Source organism: Podarcis cretensis (assembly GCF_951804945.1).
Source record: "Podarcis cretensis genome assembly, chromosome: 15".
NCBI classification, from domain to species: domain Eukaryota; kingdom Metazoa; phylum Chordata; class Lepidosauria; order Squamata; family Lacertidae; genus Podarcis; species Podarcis cretensis.
In genome coordinates, this window is record NC_137185.1 from 1,404,853 (window position 1) to 1,419,888 (window position 15,036).

A 15,036-nucleotide genomic window follows, 5' to 3' on the forward strand; every position below is an offset into this window, starting at 1 on the left:
GTTTCTAAACCTTTGTTGCATCCCTGCCCCCTTGGTTCCATAAACTGATTCCCATTGCCCCACGCTACCCTACTAAAAATAATGACTCAGAACAGCCACTCAGCTAAGGAAGATTAACAAGTGACTGCACTTTTATTCAAAGTCCAATCAAAACTATTTGGTTTAATTAATTCAAAAAAACCTGATGAACTTGATCCAGTGATATTAGCTTGTCAACATCTCAAGAGTCATTTACACCTCCATCAACTCCCTGTGGCCCGCTTGCCTCCTAAAGTCCCCCTGCGCAATCCTACCGCCTCTGGGAAAGACCTGCCCACTTTGGGAACCGCTGAGCCAAACTCCCAGTCATGGAAGGACATGAGAGTCTTGATAGGAAGAAGCCCTGCCCAAAGGGCTGATGGGCCCCAACCTGTGCTGGGCTACCCATGCAACCAGGCATGGAGTCGCAAGGAGTTTGCAATGGCAATGCCCACAAGCTAAGCCAAGCAGCCCAGGCTGGTCCAGCCTCTTCTGGAGTCTCTGGCTCCAGCTTCTCCCTTCTACTGGCGCCTGAGAAGAAGGGGGGTGGGGTCTGCTGCTCACCTGGAAGTGCGGTGGTGCAGGTCAGCTCGTTGGGCAGCTGGAACTGGGTGGGGTTCCTCTCCATGGCGGCGGCGATGAGCAGCTCAAAGGGCCGCTTCAGATGGGGCTGCCCGCCGTCTGCCTCTGCTGCGGTGGCAGAGTCATCGTCCACGTCGATGATGTCCTCGTCCACGTCGTTCTGCTCCGAGTTGGGGGTCTCGGTGCTGGCGCTGGAGGTGGGTGTGCCGGGCCGGCTAGCCCTCCGCTCTAGGAGCCGGGTGTGGGAGAGGGTCCGGAGGACGCCGCCGCTCGCCCGGTCCAAGAAGTCCGCTGCGTCGCTGGTGGGGGACGTGGTCCTCTTCCCAGACTTCTCCACCAAGCCATTGACGTGGCCCAGCTCCTTCTTCTGCTCCCGCTTCTGCAAGGCACAAAGCAGGCAGGCAGTCTTAACTCAGCAGCCCCAGAGCAGCCGGAGGAAGGGGAAGCATCACCTTCCCTGGACAGTCCCAAGCAGCGGTCAATGGCCAAACAACGCCCCCCCCCCGGACTCTCTTATCTGGTCCCTGCTACTCACTCGGGGCCACACCCCAAGCACCTGCCTGGAGATGTGTCACAGAACTCTGATCATGCCTCTTGTTTGGACGGATGGAGGACAGAGGGGGGTACTGTACAAAGGTAGAATTTATATTTAATCTTCCGCTTGCTTTTTCCCTTGCTCCTGCCCAGGACTGGAATCCGGTGCTGGGAAGGTTGTCTGGAAGGGAATGGGACTCCTCAGGCTGAAGAATGACATGTCTTTTAAGGCTTACAAAGTTGGGCCTACTCAGACTCAGGTCCATTGAAATTAACAGATGTGACTAACTTGGGCCTATTCTTCTCAGTGGGTCTCTCAGGAGCAGAACTTAGCTGAATGCAACCCATTATTTCTGCTTGTGTCGAACTGATTGGGGTGTTGTGTGGGGAGAAGCCTTGCAGGAATAAAACTACTTTGACTGCTTGAGATTTATTTTAATGGCTGCATTTATATGCCACTTTTCCCTCCAAGGAGCTCAAGGCAACGCGCACAGTTCTCCTCCTCATTTAACCCCCACAACAACCCTGTGAGATAGGTTAGGCTGAGAGTCAGTGACTGACTTCCAAGGCCACCTTGCTCCCTTGTCCTGACAAAAGGATTCAAGTCATTTAAAGGGGAAAGGAGTCCGTGCTATTCCTGCCTCAACTGAATTCCCTAGAGTGGCACGGCCCTGCCGTTTGGTGAGTTGCGAGCTTGGCCATTCTGAGCTGCCTGCTGGGCTCAGCAGCTGACCAAGTGGGCCGAGGAATGAAAGGACAGCAGGCAGGGGAGGTAGATCAAAAGGAGCCCCCTAAATACGGGGAAGCAATGGGTGGCTACCAAGGCCCTAAGGAACACACAGCAAAAGATCAAGCCTAAGAACCATAGGTCCTATCAGGTCAGGCTCTTTGCCCATCTAGCCTGGCGTGGTCTCCTTTGACTGGCAGCAGCTCTCCTGGGCCTCAGGCACAGGTCAGCAACTGCTACTTTGGGGGTGGCGATTATGGGGCTGCCCAGATGTTGCAGCCCCCAGCTCCCTCCATCACCAGCCATTGTGGCCAATGCACAGGGAAGATGTGAGTCCCACTTTTGAAGGGCCGCGGCAATACCTGCATTACCCGATCCTTTTAATGGGAGATGCCAGCGCTTCTGCCATGGGCCCTTCTGTCATACATAAGACCATAAGAAGAGCCCCCTGCTGGATCAGGCCCATGGTCAACCTAGTCCAGCATCGTGTTCTCGCAGTGGCCCTCTAGATGCCTGTGGGAAACCCGCAAGCAGGACTCAAGCGCAAGAGCACTCTCCTTTCCTGTGGTTTCCAGCCATTGGGATTCAGAAGCATTGCTGCCTCCAACTATGAAGGCAGAGCACAGCCATCATGGCTAGTAGCCATCGATAGCCCTCTCCTTCTTAAATCTGTCAACTAGGTTGGTGGCCATTACTGCTTCCTTTTACTACACTGGTTTTTCTTCTTCTTTTTTATTTAAGAACAGAAAAAAGGCAGTAGCTGGAAATCCTACACTTGGGGAGGGGGGGAATCGCTGGACACGTGAGAAGCCAGAAAATCCCTGGACTCTGAAATGTCTCTCTCTCTCTTTCACCCAGCCCTGCCAGCAGCTCTTTCCCTCTTCAAGCACACCCTGAAAGCTGGCAGTCCCAGGAGTCAATATTTGCATTCAGCTGGGCCGCCCTGCTAGCTGCAGGAAAGGGCAGGCATCTCTGATGACAAGTTGGAGCCTGGCCCAATAATCGCCTCCCTAGCTTTGGCGGCGGGAGGGGGGCCCCAGCGTAACTCATCACTGCTCCCCCCCCCCCGCTGCTATGGAAACAACAGGAGGTCATTGCATTCTCTCCTCTCCCAAGCTAGCCGGAAGGAACTGGGGAGGCTTGGCAATGGGAGCAGCTGGCCTGAAAGAGGGAGAGGCCTGTGCCGTCACAGCCAGCTCCCCCCCCTCCACACCCCCTGCAAACAAGCAAGCAAGCACACACACACACAACCTGGAATTGGCTTAGCAAGGCAGGGAATGTGGCTCCACCAAATTAGCTTGTCACAGCTATGCCAGCGACTTGCACATTTGGCCATGTTCTGGAGAAGCAGGTAAAGAAAGGAACGGCTTTCTCATCACCCTCCCTGCCAGGCTCAAAGCATGAATTAATTTAATCTAGCTTTTCCCGAAGATTTGTGAAGCATTCCTCCCAACCCCGCTTGAGAAAGACAGGTGTTCATAATGCGTTGGGAATTATAAAAGCTATTTTTTGGTCTGTGGCAGCTGTATGTCCTCACACCCGCCCCTCCTGAACAAATCTTTCCCCACAGCTGTTTGCAACCCTTTTGTTCTTTCCAGAGAAGGAAGAGGAGGAGAAGAGATTACATCCGAATGCCCAGAAGGTCTGTTCACTCATGGGCGGAGGCGTCTTTACCTTCCGGCGCACGGTGCAGCGATGGCACATCCACTCCCCGGGAGGCAACATCTCCTCGCTCAGCGGAGGATTACTGGGAGGAGAGAGGGAAGAAAAGGAGGCCGTTATATTTCCAAATGGCAAGGACATGCAAGCCACACCTTTCTTCCATTTAGGCCGGTGGTGGTTGAGAGCCTAGGGCCCTACAGATGTTGCTGGACTGCCGTGACCAGGAGCCAGGCATGGCCAAGGGCCAAGCATGAGGAGGGGAGTTGGGAGTCCAGCAGCACCTGCAGGAAGGACACAGGTTCCTCAGCCACCAGTTTCTTTCACTTACTAATTAGTAAAAATTATATACTGCGTGCTTGTTAAGAAAAATATGAAATTATGAAATATGAAATGGTTTACAAAAATATGAAATTAAACATTAAGATGCTAGATTAAAAACAGGTATTTTAAAGCATTTGAAAGATGATTTGAAATCAACAGGAGTTAAAAAGAGATACGTGCAGTTTCGATGTATCTGGGTAGGCTTTGCTAAGCAAAAATGTTTTGAACAGGTACCAAAGAGTACAGTGAATGTCAACAGGCAGGGAGTTTCAAAGGATTGGGACTGCCACACTAAAATATTGGTGGTTTTTATTTTTATTTTTAAAACCACAATAGTGCCAATTGTGCAGATGAAAGCACACCTAAGTGGGTATTTTGAGGCATGGCAATCCCACAAGCAAAGTGACCCCACCTTGAACTTGGTTTGGCAGCAAATGAGAAACCAGTGCAGATCCCTGAGCAAAGGTGTTCTATATGCTGGCTGGGTCTCACTCCCATCAGCAATTGTGCTGCAGCATTCTGCACCAGCTGACCCACCACACTGGCCCCTTTCCCCAGTTACTGCTAGAGCAAAGGAGATTTTGCTGTCCGTGAGAGCCTTAAACACTTTGCCACATAGCTGACCAGTGCAAAAGTGCACCCCCAGGATGATGAAGGCAGTCAGACATTGACAAGTTGCACCAAGGATGCATGTTCAGCAGCGTGCTTGGAAAGGAAGGCCAGCCTTTGCAAATGCATCTGGGTGCTGCCTACTAGCAGTGTGAAACCTCCTTCTTTGTGTGAGGTCTATTTGCACGTGCAGCACCCGTGCATGTGAACACACATGGACACACATGCACACACAGTAATGACAGGTTGTGATGGGCCGCACATAGGTGGTCCCAGTGGTGCTGCCCCACATTTGGGGGTGGGGAGTCATGCATGATGGGGGGTAGGGAGAGAGAGATGAAGAAGTTCAGGGCAGGAGGAGATACAACAGTAGAAAGCCAGAAGTGGAGGGGGACAAAGATAATAAGGAAAGACTTTCAAGTGGGCCTCACGTGGAGGCATCAAGGTGGTTCCTCTCTGCCTGAAAAATCTCAAAGTCACCTTGAGCCACAATGCAGGAGGCCCCTCCAGCAGCTCCTTGCTCCCTTCTGCGCTTCAAGAGCTGCTCCATGAAGAGCTGGCAGCCACCCACCATCCTGACATACATCTAGGTTTCAAATACACCAAAAGAAGTGAATTTCAAATACCACGTTCTGAAATTCTCTGCCACCATAAGTGACTTTAGTTGGGGACTTTGCAAAAGACAGCTGTACTTGCCTTTCACTACCCAAAACAGGGAGCCTTGCAAACACTGCCACCACCTTAAAAGAAGAACAGAGCACACACCACAAACACACACACCGCAACGCGTTCTATTGGTCACAACAGAATGCTCCTTCCGAGCCTAATTTTGGCAGGGTGAGACAACGCTGTGGGCACCAGAGAAGGCCCTTGTGGGCACGACTGTGCTCAAGGGCACCACGCTGGTGACTCCTGCTGTAACCACACATTGTTTCTGTTCTTGATCGTTGCAATTTGATCACAATAATGTTTGAGTAGCCTACAAGTGCTCAGCGCCCTTTGACAACAGCTCTTGGCTCCCAATAAAAGGTTGCCACTCTGCCTCAAAACAGGCAAAGGGAGATGCTAGGCAGGGACCTTGGCTTACCCCAAGACAAAGAAAGAAAGAAAGAAAGAAAGAAAGAAAGAAAGAAAGAAAGAAAGAAAGAAAGAAAGAAGCCACCAGGTTCGTTGCAACAGCGAAAGGCGAAGGAGCAGCTGAGCTTCCTGAGTCCCCAACTTCAAAGATCACCACAGCCACAGATGGTAATGCTGGCCTCCTTTACAGGGCTGCTGTTCTAAACCGACAGAGCTCAAGTGAAACTCTCTGAAATGCAATGAAGTGCTCTGTAAATGCTGAGAATTAGGGCTGCTCCATTTGTGATTGGCCGGGAATATCTACATCCAGGCTTTCCATCTCTAAGGAGGCACATGCAGTCGGCTCTCATTTCATTATCTTCCTTTTGAACCCTTTCCTACCAGGGAAACCTATCCAACAAACTACAGTTCCCGGCTGAGGCCAGGCCTTCCCTCATTTGAGCCACATGCCCAAGTCCTTTCTCCACCAGCGGCCGTCTCTTTTCGCTCTGCAATGGATCCATGTGGCAGAAAGAGCGGGGTGGGATGGTGTGTTTTACTCCTGGTGGGCACACCACCTAGGCTGGGCTAGTATTTGTGGTTCTGCTGCCAGTTGCAAAGGAAAGTGAGAGACGGGACTGAGAGAACACTGAGCAGGAAGAAGTCAAGCTGGGTCTGTGGAGTGTTTGCCTTCTGCACCAAGGCTGTACCGGAAAGCTTTATAGTCTTAAAAACTCACAGATATGCTTCTCTGGAAACTGGTCTATGGATACAGAGACACCTACGACAGGAACCTGGACCCAGCGTACCTCCTGCCTACACCAGATCTCCCAGAAACTTCCTGCTCAGAAATCAAGACACATGAACGAGGCAGGCAGCCATTTTGAGAGCACAGCTCAGGAATCAGGGAGGCGGCAAGTGAACTCTGGAGTGTGTGATTGAGGCAGTCTCAAGAGCACAGTGGAAAATCCACACATCAAACCATTTCTTGAAAGAAAGAAAAAACCAAAACCCACGCGACTGCCTGAAGGTTGGAAGCAGTCACAGATGGCCAAGCCTGGCTACCTAACCTCCCATGGTCGAGTTTCAAGCAAAGATGCAACAAAACCCCTCACCCCAATAAGCCTGGTAGGAAGGGCGCTGGGAACAAAATAGTAGAGAGTGAGCTGCTTTTAAAAAATAAGTTTCAAAAGACAGCTGTAGTAGTTCCAGTGAGCAGCTGCCCCCTGAGGCTTGAAGGGCTTGCCAGTTTATCTGTGGGCCTCAGGCAGATTTGGGTGGTTGGGAGGGGGCAGCGAGTGATGATCAGAGACTGAAGGTTGCCAGCAGCGCTGAAGTTGTTCCATCCACCCGCTTGGAGGTATGACATTGACATTCCAGAGCATGGGGGAATAAAATGCAGCCAGGTAAGAACAGGATCCAGCTTGCAGAAATTAGGGAAAACATCATGCGCCAACACACCTGACCTCCGTGGCTGCAGACACCCCCCCATGCACATAATAAAAAGGGGCCTGCTGGGAGAGAGCAGCCGACGCAGTCCCACAAACTCAGCACCTCCAGCATTCAGTCCACAAAGGCAGTCCAGCTGCAGGGTTACCAGCAGAAAATAATCCCATACTCCCAAGCGCCAGCGGTCAGGCACCATCACCCCACAAAGACCCATACGGAGGAGATTTTCAAGATGTCTGCATAGGTGGACTTTATTATAGCAAGCACCTGAGCTACCCCAACATCTCTGCTGTCCGGGGATGGGAGAATGGGAAACGGCTCAATGGTTCTGTTTCAAGATTTAGGACGCTGTGGTGCATTTTGCAGGCCTGCCACCAATAACATCAGGAGAGAAGTGGAAAGGCTCGTTCAGGCCTCTCATTTCTAAGCCAGGCTACAGCACAAGAGGCCTCAGGGGCATTCCTGGTTCTGTGAACGAGTAGCAAACTCAGCTTCTTGCAACTGAGACCCACTGAGAAACACGCAGATATTGGCAAAGTTTCCGTTCTGCAAAACAGCTGCGTGGCACCTGAACCTCTCTTTGCAGCTGCTCCTCAGAGCCTTCTGGGGGTGAAAACACCTGCAGGCAATCTAAACTGGCCACAATCGATCCCTACCGCGAAGCAGCCACCATCAAAACACAGCCACTCCGCCAGTTTCGCTGGCAGACATTTTTCCAAGCTGCAGCTCCCTGCTGCTGGCTGTGACCAGAGAAATGGAGAATGCACATCTTTTTCCGAGAGGCAGATTAATGATCAGGAAACAGCTCCCTTCCCTCCACACAGTGGTGCTCTTTGTCAGGATCCTGCCGGCACAGGGGGGTGGGGAGCCAAGGGAGGAGGAAGCAGCGGTTGTGAGACCTACTGCCTCTCCAGTTTGGTCCCTGAAAAATCCACCTGCCCTTTTAAGAACAACGCCACAATTATGGTGTGCTGAAGTCAGGGCTTGCAAAAGCTTCAAAATGGTCCCTGGAGCAAACGCAAAAAATAAATAAGAAAGGGGGACACCACTGGAAATCAAATGCAGCTGACAAGACGTTCTTGCAAGGAGGCCAAGCAGTTCAGTCTTCTCAAAGTTCAGCTCTTCAGGAAGGCCTCCATGCAGAAAAACAAACAAACCACCTTATCCCCCTGTCTCATCTCAGGGGAATCCCAGTGCTGGTAATTAGCAGCAGCTTGACTTAACCTGGCCTGCCCGCACACCTTTGCCCCTCTGGCCTAACTGGCGGAGGCGTTTCCGAAAGCTAGCAAGGATGGCTGTGTTTCACCTCCTCTGATATGGCCATCCTCCAAAGGCTAAATATAGGCTGCAAACCGACACTTTGGGGGGGATGAAAGGCAATATTTAGATGAAATGCAATATGCCATTGCTGTCTGTGCGGATTGAAAAACCACAAACCTTTCAGAAGCATGCTGAAAGCAAGAAGGCCGGTACATCAGATACCTTCCCACAACAAACCACTACCTAACAACCAAGCGTGCTATCAGCTATCCTGGGTTTCATGCTGCCTGTACCTTGGCATTTACTAACAATGTGCCCCAATCTCTCTCTCTCGCCTCTGGCCTGCTTTCAAGTAAGGCACAGAATTCCCCAGGGCGATCCAACCAAGCTGGGTGGTTCTTCGTACTGCTAGGCCGCTTTTTTTTACTTCCCAGGAAGCAAGCCTTTCCTCTTCCTGGCTGGACACAAAAGAGTTCCTGAAAGAGCTGCCCAATACTAAGTGCCTGCTTTGCAATCAGACCACAGCTGAATGCCACCTGCCAGGCAGTCCAGGAAGTACTGCTGTGGTTTTGTAGGGAGGGGACTGCACCCTTTTGCTCCCAGGCTTCACACACATACCCCTACCCCAGCAATTTCCAGTTCACTCTCAACAAGTGGGAAAAGGGCAGTACAGGATACCTGACTTCCAATCTGCAGCTGGAAGATTTGCATTCTTTTTTTTTAATGGTATGATTAACGTGTGATGAATGCTTCCTGGGAAGTCCAATGTTTCCTCTTCCGGCACCTCCTTTGGCAAGCTTTTAACCAACAAAAACTATTTGCACAGCACTACACCTCCTTTGGCAAACTTTTTGGCAACAAGAACTACAGCACAGCACACACATTATCATACACCCTGCCCCAAACATCCATCCACATTTGCTCCAAGCCCCACAAACCATAGGTTCCAAGCAGGCCGTACCATTCTGCCCTTGGATCTGCGACAGGCCCGTTTGCCACAGAGGAATCAGCCCATGGGCAGCACAGAGGATCTTCAGCAGGAAGCAAAAGTGGCTGTGCTGCAGTGGCTGTGCCAAGTTACCAAGTCAAGAGCATAGATTCCAGAGCCTCCACTCAAGAGAGATGCACACAGCCAAGCCAAGAGCTCAACGTGGCAAGACTCTGCTGCGCAAGGGAGGCTTCCACCCTGGGATCCAGCATCCTCAATCCCAGAACAAAAAAGTGTTGTTATATACTCTGAATTAACTGAACCTTTTGCCAAGCCCAGTTTGGCCTTTGTGGTCGGGGAGCCTGCCAAGACTGATGCCTCAGTTTGTGTCCTCCTTTTTTGCCATCGTTAAATTCTCACAAAAAACTTATTGGGGGCTATTGCTCATCTCTTCCCTGAAGGCTTCCATTATTCTGCAATGGGTGGGTTACAACAGAGGGCCACAGGGTAAATGGAGCAGTCTGCATTCTGAATGGTGCCCAGCACAGCCATGATGCTCACCAGCCCAGCTCCTGTGGGCTAAGGGACTATATTAAACTTGGAGAAGTGCCATAGCTCAGCAGCAGAGCATTTGCTTTGTGTGCAGAAGCAGTGTTCGAAACTCTCATTGTTCTAGGCGCATTTTGTGACAGGGAATTTCATTAGTGCGAGCAGTTTCTGAGCTCTGGGTGCAGTACTGCGCTTAAGATTTCAGATTAAAACTGCAGAGTGGAAGGATTTTCTGCCTCCCCACTTCCAGTTATTTCCTGAAGACTGGAGATGAGACCCTCATAAGAATATTAGGGGTGGGCGGACAGGGGAAGGACTAGACCATGTGAAAAATGAACATAATATTTTATGATCTGGTATCTGAAGAAGTGTGCATGCACACAAAAGCTCACACCAATAACAAACCTAGTTGGTCTCTAAGGTGCTACGGGAAGGAATATTTTTATTTTGTTTCGACTACGGCAGACCAACACGGCTACCTACCTGTGACTAGAACTATGGAAGGCACCACACTGAGACGCATGAAGTGGAAGTCCATCAGGTATCTGAAGAAGTGTGCATGCACACGAAAGCTCATACCAACAACAAACTTAGTTGGTCTCTAAGGTGCTACGGGAAGGACTTTTTTAAAATAATATTTTAGCTGCAGCTCATTCAGTTTCAGCTTTGTATTCTTGTTATAAAAAGTGCTCTTAGGCATTCCGTTGCTGTGCCCATAGGTTTAAGGTGCCATTTAGCTCCTAGCTTTCATATCTCTGTTTCAATCCCCAACAGTTCTCCAGGTAGTGCTGGTGAAAGTTCCCGTGCTTGAAACCCTGGAGAGATGCTCCCAGACTGAAGACAATTCTGAGCTAGATGGGCCGTGGGTCTGATTCAGTGTAAGGCAGATTCTTAGGTTCCCAACACCTAATGAGACAGACAACTCACCTAACACAATATGGGATTCCCTGCACAGAAGCAGCTCTTTAGGGGCTTCCACGCTGAGGTCTTTGTCAGCAGAGATCCTTTAACCATGGGTATTGGGAGCTGAGCCTATACCAATGATGGAGAACCTGTGGCTCTTCCAGGGGCTACTGGCCTCCATCTCCCAGTAGCCAGCATGGCCAATGGCCAAGAATGATTGTGGAGTTGTAGTCCAGTAATATGTGTGGGGAGGGGCCCACAGGCCCTCCACCTCTGCTCAACAGGCAGATCATGTGCTTTACCACTGAACGCCAGCCGCGCCTCAGAGACTGTTCCCTGACATGTGCCTGTACGTGCTTTGGACTAATTTTGGGGGGAGCTTGTGAGGAAAAGGGGGCTCTTGAGAGCTGCAAGAGGACGTCCGACGAAGCACCAGACTCCTGCCCCCGCCCCCCAAAGAAGGCGGTTGAGGGCAAAGAAAACCCGGTTCAAGTTACAATGAGCCTGGATTCTTAATTGCAACCACTCGCTTCCAGAGGCCCAAGATGCATGCCGGCGCCAACAGACCAACCTGGGTGCTTATCCGATTGCCCAGCCTCAGACAGGGCCCTTTTGTGCTAAGTTCCGCTTCTATACAAGGCTTCTGAAGTTACACATTTTGCTTTTAGCTGCAGTTAAATGATGCAGCTCTCAGTCTGTTGATTCCTTTTACCCACAGCCCGTAAACAAGAGTCAAAACCCACCCTTATTATTTTTAAACCAGAGTTTATGACTTCTGGAAGCTACAGAATCCTTGGTCTTTCACCTGCCTTGGACTCATTTAATCAGTTAGTCCTCCAAGGGCTTCAAGTATGATAGGATCCACTCCAACCCTGAAGCGCTATGGGAACAGAACCCACAAAATGAAGTCTCCCAACACATGCTAGTAAACAAAGGCAGTTTTCAAACATGGCTCTTCTCCTTTCCCACAGCAAACTTCACGAGAAGGGAGCTTGCTTTTGTAACACTCACGTAGAATAACTTCACTCAGTTTGCCCACGAAAGCATTTCGTTTTTGCACACACTGTTTGCAATCAATAAATGGCCCACACATCTCTTGATCAATGACCAGCTGAATAGGTCAACTTGCTTCACTGAAAACCATCACAGGAAGGAAAAATGGAAGTCGCCACTCAATAGTCATAGCGATGGCCATCACCAACCAAGTCTGTTCATGACCAAGTAAATTTCCAGGCTTGATTACTGTAGCACACTCTTTGCCTGGGCTGCCCTTGAAGAGTCTGCAAACATTCACCTGGTGCAAAATGCAGGCACCAGATACTGGCTGCAACTGGATGCTCAGGAGCATATGACTCTAGAAATGATGTGAGCTACACTGGTTGTTGCTTTGTTACCAGACTCTATTCAAAGTGCTGCTCCTTGCTTATAAAGACCTAAATGGCTTGGGGCCTAGCTGCTGGAAAAACACTCTGTCCTGCAACACAGCCCTCACATTTAACAAAGAGGGGCTGCTCTAGGTGCTCTCGTCTGCTGATTTCTGGCATGAATTTACGAGGAGCAGGGTTTTTTCAGAGGTGACACCAGCTCCATGGAATGCCCCCCCCCCCCACAAAAGGGAGGCTTGCCTAACTGCAATACTATATTGCCTTCAGGTGTCAGGTGTGAAACCTGGCATTTTCCAATACGATTTGAGATTGGCCGAGATTGTGATTACTATTACAGTAATTTCTTTCTGTGTTGCCGAGTACCGCTTCTTCTTTTCTGATTATTTATTTTGTTTTATATTGCTGCTGGCTGTGTTGTTAAATGATGTGCAGAGTTCATTTATGAAGAAAGGGTGGAGTATTCTTTTTATAACTTACATTGATATAACAGAGTATGTGAGAGGGAAAAGCTGCATTTGAAAAAGATACTTGATGAAACTCTGTCTCTAACGTGATATAACAGCAGACGTTACTGTGAACCCAGAAGTTTATCCTTGTTCAAAACTGTTCCCTTTAACGCTGTGTGTGTATAACTAATAGCTGGCTCTTTGCAGTAATGATTCTGCATGAAGGCTTGATCACTATAGGAGAATATGCAACATCACTGATAAGAATGATATAGAGACTGTGAAACCAGAGACTTGGTTCATTACATGAAATCAATGTGCATCTCCTGCCACCCATAACTCCTATGCACAACTTCTCCTTTCCAAAGGCTCCCCTATTACCATCACCAGTAGCCAATCACAAAAGCCTTCCCAGATCTTTCTACTTCCTCCAGCCTTTGCCCCCCTTTGTTTCTCTATGGGCCCTCCAGCCAGGCTTGCCCTTTTCCTGGGATTCTAACAGCTCACTCAGCGCCTGCCAAGGAATCTGACTGGCTTGGCCAGGGACCCTCCTGCCTGCCACAACAAGCTGTGACATTAGGCAGCCCAGCCAACCGCTTCCAGCTTCAAAGACACAAAACCCCCTCAGTGCACTCGCCATATATATTACTGGTGTTAACAAAGAGGAAAACTGAAGATGCAAAGCTTCTACCTACCACAGCTCCATTCAGTCCAGAACTGTCTATTCTGATGGGCTCCCGCTCTCCAGGGTCTCTGGCAGAGAACCTTCCCAACACCTGCTGTCACAATCCAGGAGCCGAATATTTGCTCCACAACCAAGCATACAGCCCCTCCTAGCAAGCCATAAGGAGTCATTAGCTGACAGCCGCTGATGTTAAAGGAATCTGCACGTTGAAGAGCCTCAAGCAGGCACCAGAAAACCGTTTGGGAAATGCTTTTCCCTATACACACCTGGAGCAGTGCCCTGTGTGTCACACGACACATTTGAAACACTGAGAGGAGGAGGAGGAGGAGAGTGGCAATAAAATATTCAGGCAAGTCTGCTGGATCAGGCCAATGCATCCTATGCTCACAAACAGTTGCCAACCAGATGCCCCAATGGGAAGCCCAAAAGCACAACTGGAGCACAACAACACTCACCTTTCCTTCTGTTTCCAGCAACTGGTATTCAGAACCATTGCTGCCTCCAACCAAGGCGGCAGAGCACAGCCATCGTGCCTGTTAGCCATCATAGCCCTCTCCTCCATGCATTTCTCTAATCTTCTTTGGTATTAGGTAGGGCTGGGAAATCTTCTGATTTCCCACTGCCAGCCACTGCACACTAGGGGTGGGAAACCTTTCTGGCTTGATAGGCCAAATCCTTATCTTCCCCTGCAGGGCAACCCACCTATCAATCACCTGACATCTTAATGGCATCATGTGATCGACACTTTGCAAAGTCCCCTGGGCAGGACTTTCCAAATGCCTGATATGATGTCAGGTGTAGGGCAAGCAACTGTGGCTTGCCTGAAATGGCTTGATGGGCCAAGTGCAGAGGCCTGGCGAGCAGGATTAGGCATGTGGGATGGAGGCTCCCCACCCCTGGTGTAGACAATGATGAGCTTGATAGACCAATGGCTCAGCATAAGGCAGCTTTCTATGTTCCTAGGGCCAAATGACAGGTTAAAAAAACAAAAACAAATCAGAATCATAAAGTATTAATAAACCTGTCAACGCTGCTTCTATGTGACGACAGGAAGAAGCGAAGACCTTCTTCCAGGTTTGTATAAAGAATGGAATAGCGACAGGCCGAGTGAACAGTAAAGACAGAGGCAATGAACTCACATGAAGGCAATGAACACCCAAAGGTTACCCTAGGGAGGCAAGAATGCCCAGTCCGTGTGAGGCAAGGAAATAAGTTATGCTATTTCAAACCACTGCAGATGGCACAAAAAAAAAGAAGAAAAAAAAGAGCATGCTGGACTCCGCAGTTGCCTTGCCAGGTCTTCATTTTAAGAGAAGCTCACTCTAGCTCTTTAAAAAACAACAGCCCTATATTGAGGCGCTGAGTCAAAAAACCAGACAGAGGAGGCTGATCCGGTGCCCTCAAAGCAGTAACCTGAGAAGCTAGCAAACAGTGCCCAGAAAGGAGACAGAATCACAGAAATAATTTGGAATGGAGACACATTTAAGTTGGTGGGGAGGAACCTGGGCACGACCATTTAAATTATCTTACACAAAATTCACTTTCACCATAGGCCTTGCATTGCTATAGCGATCTTTACTTGTGAGCCAAACAGGAAGCTATAAATGGGATTTGACCCAGATGGATAGCATGGTTCACTAAGTTCGGAGGAGGCTTTTACATCCTGGAGAAAAGCCAGTTCACCTGCCCCGCATTCTGCAACTGCCACTGATTTATTTGTTTGCTAGTTACCTGTTTTACACAGAAAACCACCTTCCCTTCACTGACATTCTTGTAATTCCTCAGTGAAATCATAGTCGGTGGTCATGAGGGGGATGTGGCCTTTGGTGAGCTGAGCTCCACTGCAAGATTATAAATTCACTTGGGAGCACAGGGAGGGAAAGGAGGGGTGTGTGTGTGTGTGTGTGTGTGTGTGATTGTGA

At 49.6% G+C, this 15,036-nt stretch overlaps 1 protein-coding gene across 7 annotated transcripts in view; it reads right to left on the reverse strand.

Annotated features, from left to right (window-relative positions):
• The window catches only part of PHF12 (PHD finger protein 12), a 29,355-nt gene that overhangs the window by 9,968 nt on the left and 4,351 nt on the right, over positions 1–15,036 (reverse strand). For 3 of the 7 annotated variants that reach the window (XM_079955435.1, XM_079955436.1, XM_079955434.1), the window contains exons 3-4: positions 3,536–3,608; positions 583–979 (exon numbers count right to left, since the gene is read on the reverse strand). In XM_079955435.1, coding sequence (XP_079811561.1) covers positions 583–979; positions 3,536–3,608 — 470 coding nt within the window. Of the gene's footprint in view, positions 1–582; positions 980–3,535; positions 3,609–4,256; positions 4,476–4,933; positions 5,036–13,124; positions 13,151–13,569; positions 13,779–15,036 lie in introns of those variants that run through there. The other 4 variants (XM_079955437.1, XM_079955439.1, XM_079955440.1 and 1 more) reach the window with 4 other exon arrangements.